This window comes from Oratosquilla oratoria, chromosome 19 (genome assembly GCF_046742065.1).
Source record: "Oratosquilla oratoria isolate Oo_2021 chromosome 19, ASM4674206v1, whole genome shotgun sequence".
In the NCBI taxonomy this organism is placed as follows: Eukaryota; Metazoa; Arthropoda; class Malacostraca; order Stomatopoda; family Squillidae; genus Oratosquilla; species Oratosquilla oratoria.
The window spans coordinates 55,137,707-55,161,905 of NC_134795.1; the positions used below are offsets into that span (position 1 = coordinate 55,137,707).

Genomic DNA, 24,199 nt, shown 5'->3' on the forward strand with positions numbered 1-24,199 from the left:
GCACCTCCTGGATGACGGGTCATCCCTGCACCTTGCCCACCGCCCTGGGTCAAAAGCAGTGTCGCAAGACACAGCACATCCACAGAAAGGCCACTTCATTTAATCGGCGACCCCCCCCTCTCCGTCTCCCCTTGCATATAAGGAGAGGACGGGGAGAAATCCCTTCGGGCTGCGTCAAAATTTACTCACACATACTACCCCACCCCCCCGCCCATTCCTCCTCATGCAATCACATCATCATCCATATACAACCATTCTCCACTCACCTCTGTCTTCCGTCCTCTCCCTTCCTTCCTCAACAGACATTCCCCTCTTCCCCAAAGCCCCCCTCACCCCATCCATCCACCTCATCCTAGGGATATGAAACAATATTTTTCTGTACAGATCTGTAAACCCCTGGAATAGCCTAGATAGAACAGTGTTTCTCAACCTTTTTAACCTTGCATAACCTTTAAAATAAATTGCATAGCTCAAGGAATCCCTGTACAAAATTTTCATTGTAATAATAGATTAGATAGGATGATGTCAATATTAAATTATTACAATAACCAAGAATATGTGCATATTTAATTATATTACGTTTATGAAATTAAGTAAAAAATCAAAAGTGCATTAGTGTATCTCATTTGTTCTTGTGGAACCCTCGGGGACCTTTTGCAGAACCTTAGGGTTCCGGGGAACCCTGGTTGAGAAACACTGGCCTAGAAGATGGTGTAGCCCAAGCTGGAACCATATATGAATACAAAATGAGATCTGATAATTGCAGAATAAAACACAAGAATTCATAATAATAGCTCCATCACTATATGCTACAATTTGGTATATACAATTAAGTAAATAAAGAAGTCTGACCAGTAGTTATTACCCAAGGTTTTCATAACAGACACAATTACTGCCCCACACATCATTCAAAAGTTGCAGCAACCTACCGTGATGTGGTACAGAGGCTGAATCATCCCCATTCCTCCTCCACTCCTAGTTCTACTCTATCCTTCACTCCCTCCCACTCTTCTCTCAGCTTCTTCTCCTTTTCTTTCTTATTTAAGCAGTTTACTCTAAGCACCTCCTTACCTTCTGTCCTTTTCCTTGTTCTCCATCTATCCTCCACTTTCAACGTAACTTCCACAAAAAAATTATCTGATATTCCCCCACTCTCTCCCCTGAGAACATGTACATCCTTAACTCATCTTACTCTTCTCTTGGTTACCACTATATATTACATTAAAATCCTATTTACCACCATTCCTACCACCACCTCCCATGTGTACTTGTGTTTGTCTTTCTTCCTAAACACTGTTTGCTACCATCAACTATCTTTCTAGATACATCTCCATCAACTCTCCACTACATTTGTTTCCTAGCACTCCACAGTTCCCAACCACTCTGTCCATTGGTTCATCTTCTACCCTTAGTACTGAGATCTCCCAATACCACTATATTGACATTTCTCCCTAAACCCTCTATGCACTCATTTAAATCTATCCAAAAAGCCTTTTCCTCTACACTCTCCTCACTACCAAGCCCATATGACCTTATAAAAACCCACATCTCCCTTCCCAGTTTCACCTTCAGCCACATCAACCTTGAGGAAACCTCCTTCCAGTCCACCAATCTTACCTTCAAAGCAAATATATATTATATTCAACCAAGTACACATATAAATCTCTCAGGTAATATTACAAACATTAATCATATTATTTACAACTCATCCATTCACTTTTCAAGACAAAGAACTTTTATGTGAGGAATACATTCTATGAACCCAGTATAAATCCTATCATGACATTACACAACTGAATATACTGTATACTTACCAGATGGTGAACTTGAAAGTTTCTCTTGAGTGGACATTTTGGAAAAGGCAGTTAAAGCATCTGGGAAAGCTGGTGGTGTAGCGGGAGTGTTGGCTGGGGTACATAACTGAAAGTAAAGAATTCTGTGTGACTATGGAAAATATGTTGATTCTTTTTAAGATGAAAGATATCGTGGGTCAAGCTTAAATATGAATTTTTTTGTCAGTCACACAAAATAAATGAGCAATTATCAATTTCTTGAACCTGAAAATGGATGGAAGAGCAAAGGACAACTATTGGATGTTTACTATATACCATCCCTGATATATATATGTATGTATGTGTGTGTGTGTGTGTATGTGTGATCTATAGTATGGGAGAGAAGCCATACAATTAAATTAGGAAAATATTCTATCCTCTTACGAGTCAATTCTGCAGACGTTTCTCTTTTGGTTTCAGAGGACTGGTTCACTGCTACATACTCAAGTTACCTTGCCATCTTTGCTAAGAAATGTTTGAGAAATATTACAGGTGTTAAAAGAATGGATACAGTGAGAAATGTGGAGGTCAGGCAGAGAATGGGGATGGGAAGAGCTATCAGACAACTTAAATCAAAGAGTACTAAAGTGGTTTAGACATTGGAAATAATGAGTAAGGAAAGACTAGCAAAGGAAGCATGGAAGGCAGAGGATGAATGAATTTGAGAGGAATATCTAGAATGAGGTGGATGGATGGCGTGAAGAGAGCCCTGGATGGACAAGAAATGTTTGAGAAGTAAGGGAGAGTGCACCAGATAGGAATTAAAAGTAGGGTGACTGAGCATGAATGATAGGAAAATGTGGCCTGATTCGACGTTCTTCTTATCTGTTCCATGAATTATTTTGAGTGGGTGAGGGAGCGGAGGTAAGTCGGCTCCAGTTGTTGGGTCCTACTGTGGAAATGCTGTGCCTCACTGTATTGCCCTCAATTGAGGGTTAGGGCAAAGGCTCATGTGTGTGTTCACCTTGGTCTTTGGATCACGTGCTGGACTCGTGATCGACAGCTAGTTCCCTCCCGGATGAGAGCTCTGAGCTCGTGTGACCGATCTATGGGTAACTGTGACCTTACACACACACACACACACACACACACACACACACACACACACACACCCAAACTCCCCGCCCACGAGAGTTGGAGTAACACCCCGCAGCGAAGCGATACTGAAATTATTTCAGCCCTGGGCGGGAGTCGAACCCGGACCGCTGTAGCGGCAGGCGAGAACTCCAACCACACCGCCACGAGGTGTATGAATAATTCAACACGATATTGAATTACGTGTTGGGCTCGTAGGTAATTTTGTGACCTTGCACACACACACACATAAACATTGACTTGCGGTGTACGTGAATGTGTGTGTGCGTGTGTGTGTATGTGTACCATGGATGTTTACGCTCAAGTTTCCCAGCAACAAGATCACCGTCGCCATGTCTTCCTGTCGGACCGGTTTTCTATCGAGCTGAGCTCGGCGAGTCGTCGACAGTACATCTGCCACAAAACGACAACATAGTGAACTCTCATTCGTTGTCGACTCATCTGGATAAACAATAACGAAAGAATTTGTTGCTGTGGCTTCAAATGTGCTCACATATATTTTTATTTTCTTATTTTTATATCTATTCATTTACTTGTTTACCTATTTATTTATCTATTTATTCATTATTCGGCTTAGTCCAGGATCCAGATGTTTCCAGTCAACACTATTATTTGACTGTACTTCAATCCAAAGCAAAGATGCATTTTCGAACACTGGCAACAAACCAGGGATAACAAATCAGTTCTTTGCCCCCGTTTTTTCTCGTAGGAGTCTTGGAGCCCCAAAAACATCCGGCAACGGTCCACAGATCACATAGGGGAAATTTGTTACTGTCTGTGCTGCTGTTGTTGGGTATTACGTTGACAATCGGGGTTGGATGGCAAGCCAATTTGTTACCAGTTCGTTTTTTTTTTTTTTTTTTTAAGTTTCCCTGCTCTCTCTTCGCTATGGATATTTGTTTCAATTAGCTTAGCGTCCATCTATTTTTGTTTCCACTTGTGCATCGCGGCGCTTGTTGCAGACTCTCCGAGAAATGTCGAGAACGATGCGAGCAATCCCCACCTCTTCATTGTATACAAGTTCAAGTGACCCCATTCTAGACCTCTTCGGCGAGATGACTGACTCAGAATTGCTCTGGCAGTCCGAGCAACCAGGGCAAAGGTGGTCGCAGCTTGGAGTTACAGCTCGGCATAAGCTCCTTACCCTGGAAATTCTCGATAAAAAAAAAAAAAAAAAAAAAATTAGCATGTTCGACCCTGGCTGCCGTCAGGCGATTTTGTTCACCTCAGGGGGGTAACCCCGCCCCCCCTCGTGTCACTTGCAAGGGCAGACGTAAGGGAGACACTCGTGACTTGGTCTGGGCAAACGCCTGATTTCAGTCTCAATGGATGACATGACACCGCCTATCAACCTTTTGATGCTAAATGCTTAGTTCCGTTGTAACACCTTTTCTATCTCTACTTCTATGCCTTTATATATATATACACACATATATATATATATAATATATATATATATATATATACACACACACACACACACATACAGAGACATGGGTGGAAGGGTAGGAGAGGAAATGAGAACGAAGAGAAAGAAAGAAGACAAAAAGAAGAGTGTAAAAACCCATTACATTAACATAAATAAATCGACCACTTACTAACATCTGTCTTCCCTTCCAAGACTGGAGTAGTTTTCGCACGCGCACACACACACACACACACAAGAATCTGATAAAATGGGATGATAGAAATACAAGAGGGCACGGAAAGAAAATCAAGAAAGACAGCTATAGAAGAGATCTGAAAAAGAACAGCTTTCCTCACAGAGTAATAGACAGTTGGAACAAGTTAGATGAGAAAGTGGTGTGTGCAAAAACAATACATGAATTTAAAAATAGTTTAGATAAAATGAGATATGAAGACGGGACACCACGAGCATACCTCCCCTTCCCGTAAAATACAACTAGGTAAATACACTGTATCACCATCCAGTCCATGCAGCACACCGTAAATTCAGTTTAATATAGCCCTAGAATTAGCTCAAATTGTACATTGTCTGTGCATCACTGCATCATTGTTAACTAAACATACCGTTATCATTATAATTATCACACATAAACACGCACGCACTAAAACGCTGTCAAGAGGAAATTACGAAATCACATTTCCCCACATCTACACGCACAGCCAGAGTAAGAATGATGTCATTGGTAATCACTGTGGTCGACCCCATCCACGGTGCGACCAGATTGGATCGTGTATGTTCGGTCGAACGAATCAAAAATAGTACATTCACGAACCAATCTAGTCGAATCCGACCACATCTGTCCGGCAGTCTTAAGACCAGATCGTAACGTGGATGAGGTCTCTTACAACGACATCAAACTACTGTGTCAGGTTGACTCCGCCCCCTTTCCTCGGATGACGCAAGAGTCAGAAACCGTCATGATTGGTTATGGGAGCGACGATGACCAATGACGTCCTGATGGGGGAAGGAGTCCTCAATGACTGTGTAATATGATCTCAGTACATTTGTGTTCCTGATACAAGCAATTCAGGGCCTCCCAGGTCCAACTTCCCCCTAGGCCCTAGGATGAATAAAATAGTCTGGCACTACCAGAAGAGATATCTATATAGGGCTTCACACTGGGCTTCCACGGGCTTCACAAGCGCCGACCACGGAGAGTTCGTTTGAGTAAAAACGACTTCGGTTACATTTTATTTTTCAAATCCCCAAATACAAATTTATCTTTCCGTTATATATGGCAAAGCTGAATGATGAACTAAGAGATTGTAAACCTATTCGGTTGTTAGACATACTGCTGAAATGTTCTTAGAGAAGTTTAGATTTCTGTAAGCGAAGCCATTGTCGTGTTATTCAAACGGAGGTTGACGACGTCGACGACAACCGCCTACGATTCCACCAACCACCCTTCACGCCACCACAGACTCACCTCCTTAACAACCTTCTCTTCGCCAGAATAAGAAATAATTAAATCAAGTTCCACCCTGTCTATGGGGGCCATTAACTGATCATGGAGTGGATAGGATGGAAGATCACTTTCCACCTCTCAGCTGAGTCAAATCGTTTAGTTTACATAACAGCAAAAAGTAAGGTAGGGGAGAGCGGCCTTCGACTACTGAGCCTAATCCCCGTGGCGTAGTCGTGGTTCTTCAACCGAACGTGTGTGTGTGTGGGGGGGGGGGGGGCCGCCCCAACCCTCACTTAAGGAATGAGAACCATGATGGCTGATTCGAATACCGTGGCCAGTGACATAATTAAACATAGGCTCATAATATTTTTAATTTTATCATATTCTTTTAACTCGATTTGTAACATATACGAAAATATATATTTGAGCAATGTACAGAGCTCAGCTTTATTTTTGTAAGTGTGGGTGGGCGGAATAAAAATTGAAAGCGCCACATTCCGGAGAGGGAGGCTATATACGTTCAAAGCAGTTTCTGGTTTTCCCCGTGTGACAAAAATAATAACAATATTAAACAAATATATAACATAAATGAAAAAAGAGAAAAACAAAAACACCTGGCACGAGTTGTTTAAACACTTCTTGCAAGTCAGACTTTGTTGCGCAAAGCGAGTCGTCATCGTCGTCGTCGTCGTCGTCAATACCCAGTCCAACCGTTCAAACGTATATTTCGTCGCGGAACGTAACTTCTTTTCTCAACATTCACCCTTCCTTACAACAAAGTGCATTTTCATTATTGAATCAATACATCAACATTAATATTAATATATTTCTCACAGAAGCTCCACGAGAGATAGTCGGCATGCACTTCGTGAGCGCAAGATTCTGGGCGACATTGTTGTTGTACTGAACTGATTCGGAGGAGCTCTGACGACGCCCTTAGGGAGATGGGGGGAAGGGGGGGGCGATGTGACGCTTTGGCTGCTTGCCAGTTAGTCTGTCAGTCCTCTCGATTCATAGAGTTGCATTAAGTCACCCCCACCCACCCTCCCCTGACTACCACACCTGCATCGTTCTACGTTCGTACCATGCAGTCAACACGTTCGGGTGTGTGTGAAGGGGATAGCTTATTATTACCCCTCCGGACCAGAGTTACGCATCGTTCTTTTTAAGACTGGAGACTTATCTCTGCTCAAAGAAAAATGCTTACTATTTCTATCTTCTTCCATCCTTCTTTTGTCTTGCTCTTCATCTTTACCTCTATGACTTCGACAAGGTAACAATTTTTCATATAGGCCATCCTGAGTTTGCGATTCTTCGGTTGTGTAAGTTGATGACAAACATAACCCTCATTCAACCTAACCTAACCTAATATTTATTCCACTGCTGATATTCGGCGTACTGGGGTGACAATTCTTCAGGTTCTCATGGGGTGACAATTCTTCATGTGACCCTAGAACATTAGTCAGTTCACACGGTGAAAATGCTGTTTCCGTATGGTCCCCAGGTCTTGTTCGAAGTCGCCGACAGGGAACACCCTAGGTACAACGATGAGCTACAACATCTGGAGCCGTATATCCGAAATAAGCGAGCATAAATCCCGCACAATCCACATCAACAGCAATACTCACCCGTTGTGCAATCGCCCCCTCCTCCTCCCTCCCTCCCCCGCCCTTCATCCCTGACCCCTCCAGTCGGCCGGCACTACCAACGGGCGTCCGTACACTGCAGCCGTTTCTGGATTTGCATCTAGCTGACGCCCCCCCCACTCCCCCAAGCCCAACCAGCAGCATTCACTCCCAACTTCCCTCCTTCCTTGCCAATCCAAGCCTAAGCTTCTCACTTCCTCTTTCCTCCTGAGTTGAATTCCGATCTCCGCCCTCGACTGCCTGCCTGCCTGCCTGCATCCCATCTTACCCGCCCCTCTCCTTACCTACTTACCTACCTGCTTGCCTATCTGTCAACACATACGCCTCCCTACCAACCTGTCTACTTGCCTGCCTCACTGTCAGTCTGCCTACCAAATCGTCTGCTTACCTCCCCGTCGATCTGTCTGCCAGTTCTTTAACTCCCTCTCTGCATGTCTGTCGATTCACTACCTCTTTCTGTCTGCCAGCCTACCCGGCCTGTCCAAAGTACCCCGGTGTTGTGTCACACAATCCTCGATGCTCCTTCTTGTTCCGGCTTCGACCAAGACGTCCCGGCCAAGCCAAGTACCATCTGCCGTCCCACCTGTACCACCTGTAGCACTATCTCCACCTGTGAGGGCTCTGGGCTAAAGTAAAGCCTCGTTTACACGGGGCAAGTTGAGAGGCAAGTCAAGCGTCCAAGTTCCTTGCTACAAGTTACTTGCCGTGTGTACACACATCTGCTTGGCATAGAAAACCGGCCAGGTTGCCCAACTTATTGTCAAGTAGATGTTTACACACGGCAAGTAACTTGTAGCAAGTAACTCGCACACTTGACTTGCCTCTCAACTTGCCCCGTGTAAACGAGGTAGTTCGAGAACATCCTCGCTGCATTGGTGGCGTCATCGGAAGCGTACTGGTCTCATAAGACCAATAAAGGAGACTGCAAGATACCATAAGGCCTACACTAGGCAGTTCCAAGTCCATTACCACCTATCATCCCCATCCATAAAGTTATTTAATATTTTCTTAAAACAACCGATAGTTTCATCACTCTCGCTTTCGTTTAGTTGTAGGTTCGAATCCCCGGACTCCTCTTCGATTCCCAGCAGTGATTGTCACTTGCCCCAGCAGTACAGGAGCAGAGGGCAAAGTTGACGGCTTCGGCCGCAGCTACTCAGCGCCTCCTGGCGTAGGCTCCTCCCTTCATCAGAATCACGTGACCTCAGACTTGGATCCTGACAAGATCAGGGCACTTCATTCAGCGTAACTAAACAAGGTCATCATATTAAGACAACAGGACAGTAATAGGTTGAAACTGGAAAAATTTAGATTTAAGAAGGAAATAGGCAAGAATTGGTTTACTAATTGGGTAGTCAACGAATTGAATAGACTTGGTAACCATGTAGTGAGCGCTGAAACTAACGGTTGTTTTAAGAAACGGTTAGACAACTTTATGGATGGGGACGACAGGTGGTAATGTGCATGGAACTGCCTAGTGTAGGCCTTATGGTCTCTTGCAGTCTCCTTCATTCTTATGTTTTTATGTAAAAGGGCTACGGGCATTTGGGGCATGGTACAGTAAGCCCCAGTCACGCCATCACGACTCAAACGAGTTCGTTTGAGTCTAGAAATGACTTAGTTTACGATCTTTTATTTTTCGAATCTCCAAATGTCAATTCACCTTTGCGTCATATACTGAGAAGCCGAACGACGAACTATGATAAGTTAAACCTATATGAATACTAGACACACTGTTGAATTGTAGACTTAGGTACGTCTAGAATACTGTAGGCGAAATCATCTTCCAGCTTTCCGAATTCACAACATTTAACGGGAATCGTGACAGTGTGACCGGGGTCGTCTGGCCCTGTCACATTAGGTCGGAACGATGGCGACGGAAACGCGCCCTATACGACCATACAGTAATTTACACCAAGACACGCTTAACGGCGACACAGGCGCCAGTAGGTGTGGTGTGGTAGTCACCGGCATCCGTTGGGAATTGATCCCGGGTTTCCGTGTTTGAAACTCGCACTTCGTGTGTGTGTGTGTGTGTCACCATGACCTTGGATCACGTGTTGGACTTGTGATCGACAGCTATTTCCCTCCCGGAAGAGAGCTCAGAGCTCATATATGACCGATCTATGGGCAATGCTGTTACCTTACACGCACACACACACACACCCCAAACTCCCCGCCCACGAGAGTTGGAGTAACGACTCGTAGCGCAGCGATACTGAAATCCAGCCGTAGTGTCGGCCGCGATGGCTACCAATGCGGCACGAGACGTGTGTGTGTGTGTGTGTGTGTGTGTGTGTGTATGCAGAGTGCCATATCCTGTTGTGGTACGATATGTAAACACTGGCAGCTTATATATTGTTCCACTCTTCTGTCGTCGGATTACGTTCTGAACAGGGAGGGAGGGAGGAGGGTGAAAGAGATAAAGAAAAAGAGGGGAAAAGAGAGAAGAGAGAGGGAGGGGGAGGGAGAAGGGAAACGAAGGGAGACAGAGGGAGGAGGGAGGGAAAGAGATGGGAGGGAGGGAAGGAACAGAGAGAGAGAGAGAAAGAGAGATGAAGTGAAAGGAGAGAGAGGGAAAGAGATGGAGGGAGGGAGGGAAGGAACAGAGAGAGAGAGAGAGAAAGAGAGATGAAGTGAAAGGAGAGAGAGGGAAAGAGATGGAGGGAGGGAGCGGATACAGAGGGAAGAGAGAGAGAGAAAGAGAGGGGGAGGGAGAAAGGGATGGAGGTGTGGGAAGGGAGGGTGAGAGGTGAGGGCGAGGGTGGGAAACGGCCTCTCAGTATATATCTGAGGACTTCGGAATGTGCGTAGGAGGAGGAGGAGGAGGAGGAGAAAGAGGAGGAGGAGGAAGAGGAAAAAGAGGAGGACAAAGGGAAAGGCAGGAAGAGCAGAACGGGGAAAATACAAAGGGGAAGAAAGGGAGGAGGAAGCGAAGAAAGAGGAGGAGGGAGATGGGGTAGTAGGGAGAAGAAGGGGAGGGATCGGAGAAGAGAAGAGGAGAGAAGAGGAGGTTCGAGAGAAAAAGAGGGAGGATGGACGGGGGGAAGATGTGGAAGGAGAGGGGGGAGGGAGAAGGGGAGGAGGAAGAGGAGGAGTGGGAGGAAGAACAGGATGAGGAGAAAGAAGAGAGGGAGGAAGGACGAGATGGGGAAAAGAAGAGGGGAGGAGAAAGAGGAAAAGAGGGAGGGAGAAGGGGAGAAGAAAGAAGAAGAGGAGGGGGTGGGTGGACGGGATGAGGAGAAAGAAGAGGAGGGGAGGAGAAAGAAGAGGAGGAGGGGTGGGGGAGGATGGGATGAGGAGAAAGAGTAGTGAGTGGGGGGGAGGGAGGGAGTGAAGGAGTGGGGGTGAAAGGGAGTACGGGAAGAGGAGAAAGAAAATGATGAGGATGAACAGAATGGGGAGAAAGAAGAGGAGGGGAGGAGGGAGAAGAGGAGGGGAGGAGGAAGAAGAAGAGGAGTGGGGGAGGGGGTGGAGGAGAGAGAAGAGAAGAGGGGAGGAGGGAGAAGTGGAGGAGAAAGAAGAGGAGGAAGAGGGGGTGCGGGGGAGGAGGGAGTGGAGGAGTGGGTGGGTGAGGCACCAGTAGCCTAATCTGGCTGGGACCTAAGGGCAGCAGAGTCTGTTCTAGTTTGTTCTTGTTGAGGCGGAGTTCTTTGGCACAAGCAACTGCGGCCGATGTTGATGGCTTCTGAAAAAAAATACTACGCAATGACTACGCCATGTATTTGAGAGGAGCTAAAACACACACACACACACACACGTGCACGCGTATGATAAGTATACGAACGCGGGAAAGTATTTGTACAACACTGAATGGGTCTCAGTGAACAGATATACATTTTTATCAACCTCAATACACTTTAATTCTGAGCCATCAACATCGAGAGACTCGAGGAGGCCAACATGCAGAAATTGAAACGTGGTACAACCAAGGACTCGAACCTGTGCTAGTACACACGTATATGTACTTCTACGGTATAGTACTTGCCAATATATGAACGATTAAAAAAATAAATCCTAAAATGAGATACACAGGTTAGCTGACAACATGGCCTGCGAGGCCCTAAGGAGGAAGAGGAGGAGGAGGAGGAGGAGGAGGACGAGGAGGAGGAAGAGGACGAGGAGGAAGAAGACGAGGAGGACGAGGAAGAGGACGAGGAAGAGGACAAGGGGAGGAAGAGGACGGGGAGGAAAAGGACAAGGAAGTGGAGGAGGAGGAGGAGGAGGACGAAGAGGAGGAGGAGCCTGGCTTTCCTGCCTCGGGGCGTGAAGATGACCCGCCTGTCCGCTCAAGAAGTCCTTTATTCTCACGGTGGACACCGCTCTTCCAATAGGCCTAACCTGCCCGCGGGCTGTCTCACAGACCCTTCTAGCCCGGACGTGGAAAAGGACAACTCCTTCTCAAATTCAAAATTTCTTCTAATATATATACTCAGCCGGCACCAAACACAGAATTAAACAGATAAACGAATAAGTAAAAAAAAAAAAAAAAAAAAAAAAAAAAAAAAAAAAAAAAAAAATTAGACAACTTTTATTTCGACATGAACAAGAATTTAGCGTCAACAACTACCTGTGCCAAGGACCTTCGGTATTACTTCGTTTCTTTATAGAAAGACGTCCCAATGTCTCATCCACTCCCCCCCTTCAGGGCATTGGCTGCATTTTTACGCTATCAAAGGACTTTGGAGACATCGTCATGGACTAAGTCGTTCAGTATTTCTTTATAATTAAAGACTGACAGCCCCTCTCTCTTTCTCTCTCTGTCAAGCTTCTATCCAGTACACTACCCTCTTTAATTCTCTTATCTAACGGACAGAATCGCTGGTTATCGACATCAAAATACTCCTCCTAGGACATGGAACTGCCTAGTGTAAGCCTCATGGTCTCTTGCAGTCTCCTTCATTCTTATGTCCTTATTTTCCTTTCTTAGCCCCTCCGTGTGTGTGTATGTGTGCGCGCGTGATTCACCTTAGTCTTTGGAACACGTGTTGGACTCGTGACCGACAGCTATTTCCCTCCCGAAAGAGAGCTCAGAGCTTGTATGAGCGATCTATGGGTAATGCTATGACCTTACACTTACACACACACACCCAACTCCCCGCCCGTTGTGTATGTGTGTGTGTGTGTAATCTGCAGGCCAGACCTTAACCATCAGACGGTTTAAGAATTTTTAAGAGGGAAATTGGCAAGAACCGGTTTACCAACAGAGGCTAACATATGGAATAGACTTAGTAACTATGTTGTGAGTTCTGAAACTATTGGTTGATTTACGAGACGTTTAGATAACTTTATGGATGGGGATGACAGGTGGCAAGTGGAATACAACTGCCTAGTGTGGGCCTTATGGCCTCTTTCAGTCTCTATTCTTATGCTTTTGGTCCATGCACCTCTCTTGGTCCTAGCGATCGCCAAACGGTTCCAGGACATGGTTGAGACTTTCCTTTCCCCTGGAAGGGACCAAGTTAAAATTCCAGGGCCCAAGACTGAACGCTGGAACAAATAAATCTAGGCCACTTGTCGCGTGAGCATAAAGTCTGTCGGAACTCGAAAATGGAACACAGACCCTCACACTTGTCCATAGAAAGAGGACAGAAAAAAGAGAAAGAAGGAAAGAAAAAGTGAGAGAAGAGAAAGAGAAAGTGAGAGTTAGGCCGGTAGTCTGTCCCACGTTGAGCGGGCAATGTTAGGCTGGATGAAGGCAAATTCTGGTGGAGAGAGTTGGTTTGATTTAACAATGAATGTTGGGCGCAATTGGGGGGGGGGGCGAGACGGCGAGGAGGTGACGAATGTGTTTCAAGTCGTGTCTCCAGGCGATCTGCTTGCGGGGATGGGAAAAGAGGCGAGAAAGCAAGGAACAGCGAGCCAGACTCACGTATGATGCTCTAAAGCGATCTGATTCTTCGGGTGGTCCATCCTTTATATACACGAGCAAGTTATGACCCGTGCCCCTAATTGGCGTGAGCTCATGTGTGATGCGTAGGTAAGTCGGAGGCAAAACGTTCTGACGTCGGTGACTCACGAAGACAGGGGGTATGAATTCCTCAATGGATCCAGTGTGCATATCATGTGGCTGGGTCCTCACAGGGTCCATCTTGGGCTGGTGAGTTGCACGTGTTTCCTCAAGGAGGCTTTGTCCCACTCGTGGGCCTCAAGGAAGCTCTGGGTCGCGTCGCAGCTGGGTAGACACGAGCGTGTCCCATGGGGCCACTTGTGGGTAAGGTCGGGAGACGGCCGAGAAGAGGTGAGGAAGTGGGGACTATTCCTAACAGAGATAGAAAAAAAAATGGGAGAGAAAAGAGAGAGAGGAGAGAATGAAAGAGAGAAAGAGAGGGAAAGAGAGAGGAGAGGGAAAGAGAGAGAAGGGGAGAGAAAGAAAGATAGCGGGAGGGAAAGAGAGAGATAGACAGAAAGAGAACAATAAAGAGAAAGAGTAAGAGATATAGAAAAAGAGAAAAAGGGAAAAAAGAAAAAGAGAAGAATAAAAGAGAGAGAGAGGGGGGGGGGGAAGGGAGGGAGGACCAACACGGGATCAGTGGCAGGTTCAGACGGCGGGGCCTTCCTCCTGGGAAAAATATCCATAACTGTAAGATTATCGTGTGAACTTGGGGATGCGGTCCCCTTTCAAGTCGTGCGCGTGTGACACCGAAACACTGCTACAATTTGCCCGCGCTTGGCCAGCCACAATATAGGGATCTTACGCTGGGAGACGCAAAACTACGGCTGAAGCCGTCACTTTTGCCCTATGCGCTTGGACTGCTGAGGAAAGCAAGTCACTGCTGGGAATTGGAGAGGAGTGAGGGATTCGAACCCATAACTAAGCCAATGCGAGACCAGCACGCTTCTGTAACGGCACCGGGAAGGGTCATCTATGATCCCTTATCAGTTAAATGCAGAAGAATCAGGGCCCGTCAACCTATAAGGCACGGGACTGCGTTTAGGGTTATAACCCACATGCCGTGATCTGTTGGATCGCAGCCAACGACACAACAGGTGGGGGATTGGGGGGTGGGGGGTTGCGTGTGTGGGTGGGGGGGGTAATTCATTATCTGGGTACGAGTGACGAAGCCCATCGTTCCCACATTTCAAGGTCAACCGACCACAACGACGAACAGGACCCCATAAGGTCCTTCGTTGTTCCTGTGACGCAATTCGCTCCATCTGCGCATTGCTCCCCCCACCCCCTCCTCCCTTCTCCACGGGAAACAATACAGGAAACGTGGTCCGTACCACAACGCAACACACTCGTAACAATTACCATTACGTGAGTGGGTCTAACACACGTAACAATGTCCACCGTTACGTGGGTGAGTCTAACACACGTAACAATGCCCACCGTTACGCGAGTGGACCTACGTGGTCCACCAGCGAAGGCCACACGCCCAGCGTTCTGCCAGTCGAGCTGCAATAAGATCGAGACAACTGAAAACGGAGATTTGCGTCGGAACCTCAACTTGGGTTATGGACTTCTGTTCTCTCCTGAGAAGTCTCAAGCCATTTCACCTTACTCATTCATTCATTCATTCATATGTTTAATTTATTCATTTACTTATTCGTTTATCTGTTTATTTACTTATCTATTATCATTCTCAAGAAAATATGGATCACATGAAGAATCGTCACCTCATACTTCGACAGGATGACAATTCTTCAAGTGGGCTATCCTAGGCTAACATTTCTTCATGTGGGCCATCCTGGGTTTACGAATTTTCGGTTGTATAAGTTGATGACAATAAGCATAACCCTCATTAAACCTAACCTAATCTTTATTCCACTGTTGATATTCGGCGTACTGGGGTGACAATTCTTCAGGGTGGGAACTCATGGGGTGACGATTCTTGATGTGGGCGTTCTGGGGTGACGATTCTTCATGTGGCCGTTCTGGGGTGACAATTTTTCAGGTGGGAACTTATGGGGCGACTATTCTTCATGTGGGCGTTCTGGGAGTGACAATTCTTCAGGTGGGAATTCATGGGGCGACGGGTGTGGGAGTTATTATCCCGGGGGTAGAGGGTGTGGGAGTTATTACCCCGGGGGGTAGAGGGTGTGGGAGTTATTACCCCCAGGGGTAGAGGGTGTGGGAGTTATTACCCCCAGAGGTAGAGGGTGTGGGAGTTATTACCCCGGGGGTAGAGGGTGTGGGAGTTATTACCCCGGGGGTAGAGGGTGTGGGAGTTATTACCCCGGGGGTAGAGGGTGTGGGAGTTATTACCCCGGGGGTAGAGGGTGTGGGAGTTATTACCCCGGGGGTAGAGGGTGTGGGAGTTATTACCCCGGGGGTAGAGGGTGTGGGAGTTATTACCCCGGGATAGAGGGTGTGGGAGTTATTACCCCGGGATAGAGGGTGTGGGAGTTATTACCCCAGGGGTAGAGGGTGTGGGAGTTATTACCCCAGGGGTAAAGGGTGTGGGAGTTATTACCCCAATGGGTAGAGGGTGTGGGAGTTATTACCCCAGGGGTAGAGGGTGTGGGAGTTATTACCCCAATGGGTAGAGGGTGTGGGAGTTATTACCACCGGGGGTAGAGGGTGTGGGAGTTATTACCCCGGAGGTAGAGGGTGTGGGAGTTATTATCCCGGGGGTAGAGGGTGTGGGAGTTATTACCCCGGAGGTAGATGGTGCGGGAGTTATCACCCTGGGGGTAGTCACTCCGCGCTGAGCTTCCCACTCGCAAACTGCGCCGATCACGGCTCGATCCTCGTTTGCCCTGGCTGTCCATGGACGTAACAGGAACGCGACGGTTTCTGCCGCAGTTAGGCGAATCCTTGCGTAAGCTCTTCATGACCACACCAACCTTGAACCTAAAACACCAGAGGCCACTGTGCACCTACACATATACTCTAAAAACACAAGCTCGATGGTACAGTTGTACCGTTCCCGGCCATTCAGCGGTCGGTTCGAGTCCCGCCTAGGGCTGTTAAAAAAAAAAAGTATCACTGATCTGCGAGCCGTCACTTTAAATCTGGTGAGCAAGGAGTTGTGTGTGTGTGTGTGTGTGTGTGTGTGTGTGTGTGTGTGTGTGTGTGTGTGTGTGTGTGTGTGTGTGTGTGTGTGTGTGTGCAAGGTCACAGCATTATCCATAGAGCCATATATGAGCTCTGAGCTCTCATTCGGGAGAAGCATAGCTGTCGATCACGAGTCCATCACGTGATACAAGGCCATGGTGAATCACACACACACGCACACAAAGCTATCAGTGCCGTACCCACACCGCCCTGTCTTCAAGGTCAGACACGAAGGCCAGAGAAGGCCCCATAGAGGCACCTTAAAAAAAAAAAAAAAAAAAAAAAAAAAAAAAAAAAAAAAAAAAAAAAAAAAAAAAAAAAAAAAAAAAAAAACACGGAGTTTAGTTTTTGTTTACGTTGGCGTTTTTCTTTTCTTTCGTTTTTTTTAACAAACAAAAAAAAAAAAACGCTGAGAATCGGAGTTTAGTATTTGTTTACGTTGGCGTTTTTCTTCTTTCGTTGTTGTTGTTTTTTTCTTAAAAAAAAAAAAAAAAAAAAAAAAAAAAACGGATTTGGTCACCGCAAGGTCAGACATTTGGACCATGACTTAGTGTCTCAATCCACCGAGTTTGCTGCTGCCGTGGCAAGAGGGAGGTGAGTAGTGCACACCAGGAGGCACTGAGCTTGAACTGTTGTGACAGATATAATTAGTCATTGTTGCTGAGAACCGGAGGCGTGCAGGATTCGAACCCACAACTGAGCGACAGGATAATTATCTTTGTATAAGATAAAATGTACATAAGAGTAAATACATAGGATAAGCTGGTATGCGATGAGTCGTTACTTGCAGCGAAGGTCGAGGGGATGGCGGTTCGAACCCTTCCACCGGCGAAGTTGAACCAAGGGCATGGCTTATTAAACTCCACGCTACAAAGCCCTCTGTGAGGGGCACCGCCCTAGCCCTCGCTATGGGGGAAGTTTGTGGAGAAAAAAAAAAAAAAAAAAAAAAAAAAAAAGTTCCACACACATATTCGTAAACTTCTGGAACAAGTTGGACGGAACTATAATCCAGATCAGCAAGATAAAGGAATTGAGGGCAAAAGTTTTGATCGGTGGGTGCAACGCCACGGGACCGCGGAGCCGTCCCGTGCGACTCACAACTCTGTAAAACCGGCACTCTCGCGGCGGATCAAGTGGCGGAAACCGCGCGGCTGGCACTTGGCAAACAGGTGGCCTGATGACACGATTCGTGTCGGCACCATGACTCATGTAGACGACGACGACGAATCCGCGTCTGTGGTGACGACCCCGAGTCCACAGAAAATGCTAGTCATTACGATGCCGCCGGTGTGTCTGTGTCCGTCTCTCTCTCTCTGTATGTCTGTCTGTATATGTCTGTCTGTCTGTATTTGTCTGTGTCTGTCTCTGTTTATATTTGTGTCTCTGGGTCTGTCTGTGTGTCTGTCTGTGTCGGTCTGTCGGTGTCTGTTCGTGTCTGTCTCTGTCTATATATGTCTGTGTCTGTATCTGTCTGTGTCTGTGGCACTGGAACTGTCTGTGGATCTCCCTAGAGTCCCTCGGATCACCTTTAAACATTTTATTCTGGCTGGTCACCAGACGATTCTATTCAGCTCAAGGAGACACACGGGAAATATTTCTTGTCTCCTCGCTGGCAATTCACCATAGCTTCTATCCTGCGGGGCAATATCGCGCCGGGGAGTTGTAGCGTAACAGGTGGTAATGGGACTTTATAAATTAGAAATAGAGATTGATCTCTAACAACAAGATAATGCTACGTAGCTCTGGTCCGTCGGGGTACAACTGCAGTGCAAAAAAAAAAAAAAAAAAAAAAAAAATCTGCATGTTGGCCTCCTCGAGTCTCTCATTGTTGATGGCTTAGAATTAAAGTGTATTGTGGTTGATAAAAATGTATATCTGTTCACTGGGACCCATTCAGTGCTGTACAAAAATATATATATACATGCATGCATACATATATATATATATATATATATATATATATATATATATATATATAATGTATTGTCCCCATGGCTAGAAACGCTGGTTATTGACGACGAAATGCTCGGTCAGTCACCCGCTGCTGCTACTGCTGCTCCGCGCTTAGATATCGACATCTAGAGAAAAGGGCGGAACGACTAGACTGATGCATAATTTCTAGCCACGTTTCGCTTCGGGTTAGAATCACTGCCAAGCTTGCTTGACCCTAAGACGTTGGTATTAACGACATTTTAAATTTATTATTATTATTTTTACGGTATCCAGACGATTCTTTTAGGCTAAGAGATTTTTTTTTCGAAAATTAATAATGATAATAATGATAATAATAATAATAATAATAATAATAATATTTATAAACAAACACGCTGACAATGACGATCCTTCGTATATATATTGTTAATTGGTGAGAAATGTAGTAACATTTGTAAATCACAACTAACACCACAGTCGGACGAAAGAAAGAGTAAGCGAAACTATATATTTCGATTGTTACTGAAGAGGGTTGCAGTTAGCAATCAAAATATATAGTTTCGCTTACTCAACTCTTTCTCTTGTCCGACTGTGGTGTTAGTTGTGATATCTTGTTTACTACTTCGCCACTCGGCGATCCGGGTTCGAATCCCGCCCAGGTGCTGAACTAAATTCAGTATCGTTGTGCTGCGAGTCGTTACTCCAACTCTCGTGGGCGGAGAGATGGTTGGGTGTGTGTACGTGCGAGGTCACAGCATTACCCATAGATAGGTTATACATGAGCCCTGACCTCTCTTCCGGGAGGGAAATAGCTGTCGATCACGAGTCCAACACGTGATCTATGACAATAGTGAATCACGCATACACACACAAACACACACACGTGACGACATAAATTGGTCTGGTGGAGCTTTCGCGTCGAATACCAGACAGGTGGTGGCCCGGCGCGGGGTGCAGCGGCACAGTCCTAATTCCTGTTATCAATCAATAGAATACCCGGTACTTGTACAATGCATCCACCAATCCCTCCCCTTCAGGACTCGCGGCGGACCTCTCATCCAGTTAACGCGCGTGCGCCCCCACTCCCCACACATATATATGTACAACATTGAATGGGTCCATTTCTGCATGTATGCCTCCTCGAGTTTCTCGATGCTGATGGTTTAGAATTAAACTGGACTGAGGTCGATATATATATATATATATATATATTAGATATATATATATATATATATATGTGTGTGTGTGTGTGTGTGTGTGTGTGTGTGTGTGTGTGTGTGTGTGTGTGTGCGCGCGCGCGAAGGCACGTGCTCATCTACAGTACACTTACCCATTTATTGGTACTTTCAGCCTGCGGTATTGGTTTTTATTTATCTATTTATTTATGTTTCTGGGCCTTCTGCGGTTGATTCCTCTTCAAGATCACTTTTAAAAGAAGTAGTCCACTCCAAATTTGTGGCACTTTCGCGGGGAGGTCATTCCCTTTATTTAAAGTTCTCTTCCCCTTTACTTCACTTAGCCTTTGTTTGTTGTACATGTTCATTCACTTACTCCATGTTCACAGATTCTTGGACTCCATACGTGTCAGTCCATATTTCCTGGTATTCAACATCCCCTACGGACAAGAGTTACGTAGGACTAGTTTGTAGGTGGAGACTAATTTCGCTTATAGGAGAATGCGGATCACTTTCGTATTCTACTATCCTTCCCCACCCCATTTTTTTCATTCCTTAAATAATTCCTTTACTTTTTTTTTTTTTTTCAATCTTCGGAGCGATGCTTTTCTCTATGACAGAAGTTCTGGTGATCGACAACTGCCCACCAAAAATCCTTCGCTAGGGTTCATTTGTCCAGTGTCTTCGCGCCTGCTTTCTTTCCTTCAGTGTTGGAAGTCTCACGGTTGTCGTCGCCTTTCCTTTACGGGTAAGAGCAACCCTGAAACCCCTGCCACACCTACCCGACTCAATTGAGTTCGTTTGAGTACAAACGACTTTGGTTCCTTTTTTTTTTTTTTTTTTCCGAACCTCCAAATGTCTAATCACCTTTGCGTCCTATATTGAGAATCTTAATGACGAACGGCGAGAAGTTAAACCTATACGAATATTAGACACGTTGTTGAATTGCAGACTTAGGAAAGTCTAGAATACTGTAGGCGAAGTCGTCTTTCAGGTTTTCAAATTCAGAACATTTGGCGAGAATCTTGAATGTGAGACCGGGGCTTTACCCTTTCGAAAAGGTGACGCAACGTCAATAGGTTCTGTTCCATAAACACGAGGCGGGTGTACTCACTCCAGCACGTCTTCAGGTGATCGAGACACCTTTCAGGCTGGAACTTACTTCCTAGGCTAAATAAAGTCTCCTTTTGTCCTTAAGCGGAACTTAATCTATGAACTAATCCACCATCGTAGGTAAACCCCAAGTCTCACACCAAGCTTACGACCTGTTTCCGACCACCTTCGACTGTGACCCTTTTGTTTCTGCCATGGTTAGCGCCACGTGGCTATTTCATGTTCATCTTCATGACGGGGGCGATTCATTCCAATTGCATAATTGTCTTGAATTCCCTTTATAAACAGAGGAACAGCACAAATCAGCCTGGTCGCCGGTAGTCGGAAACAGGTCGTAAGCTTGGTGTGAGACTGGGCCCAAAGGTACTACGGCCGACCACGTCACTGGCACTTTACGTGCTTTGGTTGTCGTCAGACGATTTCATTCAGCTCCTGAGGGTTCCCCCTCCCCCACCATGGGTCCTAATGGGTTACTATAAATCACCGAAATTCCAGGGCGACGACCAGATCAACGATGTTTACATTGCTACAATTGCGGTTGTTTGGGTCATGGATCACCTAGAACAAACCACCCGCTTTCACGGGATCGGATCACCTAGAACAGTGGTTCTCAAACTATGGGTCGCGAGATCAATTTTGATGGGTCGCAGCCTTACCACAATAACCCACTGTTTGAAATACTGGTAAATGAATACCAGCACCACGGATCCCATTAATTTAGTTTTCTGAAGGAAAGGCAGTGCCATGGATTCTGTTAATTTAGTTTTGTTAAAGAAAAGCTGTACACATTATTTTTTCTTTCCAAAGTAAAGGGTATATATATCACTGTCCATTTTGTTTCTCTTTACTTTATTCTGGGTCGCGAAGGATTGAAATTCTCCAAATAGGGTCGCTTACGAAAAAAGTTTGAGAACCACTGACCTAGACCATACCACCCGCTTTCACGGGTTTGGTATTTGCGGGAGAGGAAAAGTCTGTAGGGAAATGAAACGATAGGCGTGAATGAAAGGGAACTAATGCTGTTTAGGGAACATTAATTTATTTTTAGCTTGCGGCTCAGGAGGCATGGAGCAGACCTGGGGATCTGACTGGCGGCTGATGCTGAGTAGAGGCATCCCCCGCGTCTTCGTCTCGGTGAACGATTTACTTGTTTGTTATTATTTGTCTGTTTATTATTATTTCCTTGATTATCATTTATTATTATAAATCTGTCAACTTATCATCATTTATTATTTATCTGTTTGTTTATTATTTAACATTACCTATTTATTTGTTTACTTTTTATTATTATTTATACCATAATTATCATTTATTTATTTGTTTATTTATTTATCACTATTAGAAATTTCTTTTGCAACCGACCTAGTTATGGACCAAAAGGTCTCCTGTCGGCATGCTACTCCTTTGTAATCCTTTGTAACCTCCCGTCACTACCTGATAACCCCTGCACACGCACACGCGCACACTATATCATTGGCAGATTCATCAACTTGGAGTATTTTCTTATGTGTGGCCAACTACTCTCAGATTATTAGTTTCACCTGATTTTGTCTGGAATTTCTCTTCAAGTTGATAGTCCCCTTTCCTGGTATTTACTTCCCTTCACTCTTTCAAATATTTCGAAACGTTGTCAAACCCATTGTTCCGCGTAATCAACTGAATCTGGAAAATGATCATCGTCAGTTTGGGGGGGAGAGAGAGAGAGAGATAGAGAGAGAGAGAGAGAGAGAGAGAGAGAGAGAGAGAGAGAGAGAGAGAGATAGAGAGAGAGAGAGAGAGAAACTCTGGTCCTTTCCCAGCCTCCCTAGTCTAGCCTAGTCCTCCCCCCACCCCTGTGTGTTCGCAATTGCTCAAACCGACGATCCCAATTTTTCAGACAAAGCTGATAACACGAACCAACGAATTCGACATTACGAGCCATTTCAGCCTTTGAGTACACCTTTTGTAACACTGTACCAACCTAGACTTGTTCGGGATTTCCATCAACAGGTCGCATATCCTGTTCAGGTCCTTCGGCAACAACGCTCCCCAATCCTTCAGTGTCATTAGCCCTCTGTCCTTTGTATACATAATTAGACAGACGTCGTCAATCCCCCCTCTAATTGGCAGTGCTGCTGTCACACCGCACCGGTACCTCGCGCCTGCAGGCCTCATCCACGTTTCGATTTGGTCTTGAGGCCGCTACAGATCTGGCCGGATCAGACCAGATCGTACCGTGGATGGGGTCCCTCAGCACCAAGTTCGAGTTCAGTAGCTAGTGGTGACATCTATTTACTCTGGAGGTTCCAAACACGTAGGGCAAAGGTAGCGGCTTCGGTCACATCTATGCGTGTTTTGGTATGGATCTTCTTACTTAATATTGTTACAAAGGATACAATTGTGGGGCATGCCGACAGGAGACCTTTTGGTCCATAACTAGGTCGGATGAAAAAATAATAATAATAATAATAAACAAATAAAAATATTATAACAAATAAAATAAGTAAATGAATAAATAGGTAAAGTTAAATAATAAACAAACAGGTAAATAGTAAATAATAATAGATTGACATAAACAATAATAAATGATAATTACGGAAATAACAATAAACAAACAAATAATAACAAATATTGTTTCCATTTACACTTTACAATTATATATATATATATATATATATATATATATATATATATATATATATATATATAAACAAATAGAATAAACAAGATAAAGATAAAAAGTTTCCGATTAAGCTTTGTATTAAATCTTTTTCTCTGGTTTCCTGGCCAGTCACTAACGAGATATCTTGTCATATGCCTTTCTCAAGTCCAAATGTTCATCTATACGCTCTCTCGTAAGATAATTGTAACTATCACAGAATCTCAGGACATCTGATACACATTATCTCCTACAGCTGGGCCCGAATTAACGATTAGATATCAGTGTGTTTGTCCCTACTTACCTTATCTTTCCCTTATTATTCTAATACTTTATCGAGAGCATAAGTGATACAGGTTTCTACTATGACGGGTCTTCCCTACTTCACAATCTTATTATTTTTTCTTTCTTGATAGTGTGCGTTCTTTTCGTAAATTATTAAAATAATTTATTTGAGTTCCATTGTAACCCCACAGCCCTGCAGTATCTGGCAACGGTCCTTTCTCTAGGACAGCTGTTCTTAACGGAGGTCAAACACACACACATTGAGTTGTTTTTTTCGGTTTTTGTGCGAAATTCACTTTTGATGTTTTCGTCGTTTGAGCACCGAGATTTTGAGTTCAACCGACGCATGGTTCCTTTTGTGCACTAATATATTTTGAAGAAATCTTGTTTTAGGTTTCCTATTGGCTACCTTCCTTGTAAGAGGGAAAAAGCCCTTGGTATATGTATGTATACGAAAGGTTTGTAATGCGGCATGCTGTCAAGCATGGAAGAAAATGATGAGGGGATGAGTATGTGTGAATGATATTTTGATGGACCCCGAAGGGATTTCTCCCCGTCTTCTTTTGCATGAGGGGACGGAGAGGAGGGGTGGGGTCGCCGATTAAATGA

At 45.1% G+C, this 24,199-nt stretch overlaps 1 protein-coding gene across 4 annotated transcripts in view; it reads right to left on the reverse strand.

The window, feature by feature from the left end:
• The window catches only part of LOC143035900 (UBA-like domain-containing protein 2-B), a 92,626-nt gene that overhangs the window by 7,822 nt on the left and 60,605 nt on the right, over window positions 1-24,199 (reverse strand). For 3 of the 4 annotated variants that reach the window (XM_076203092.1, XM_076203093.1, XM_076203090.1), the window contains exon 4: window positions 1,815-1,920. In XM_076203092.1, coding sequence (XP_076059207.1) covers window positions 1,815-1,920 — 106 coding nt within the window. Of the gene's footprint in view, window positions 1-1,814; window positions 1,921-13,318; window positions 13,553-24,199 lie in introns of those variants that run through there. The other variant, XM_076203091.1, reaches the window with a different exon arrangement.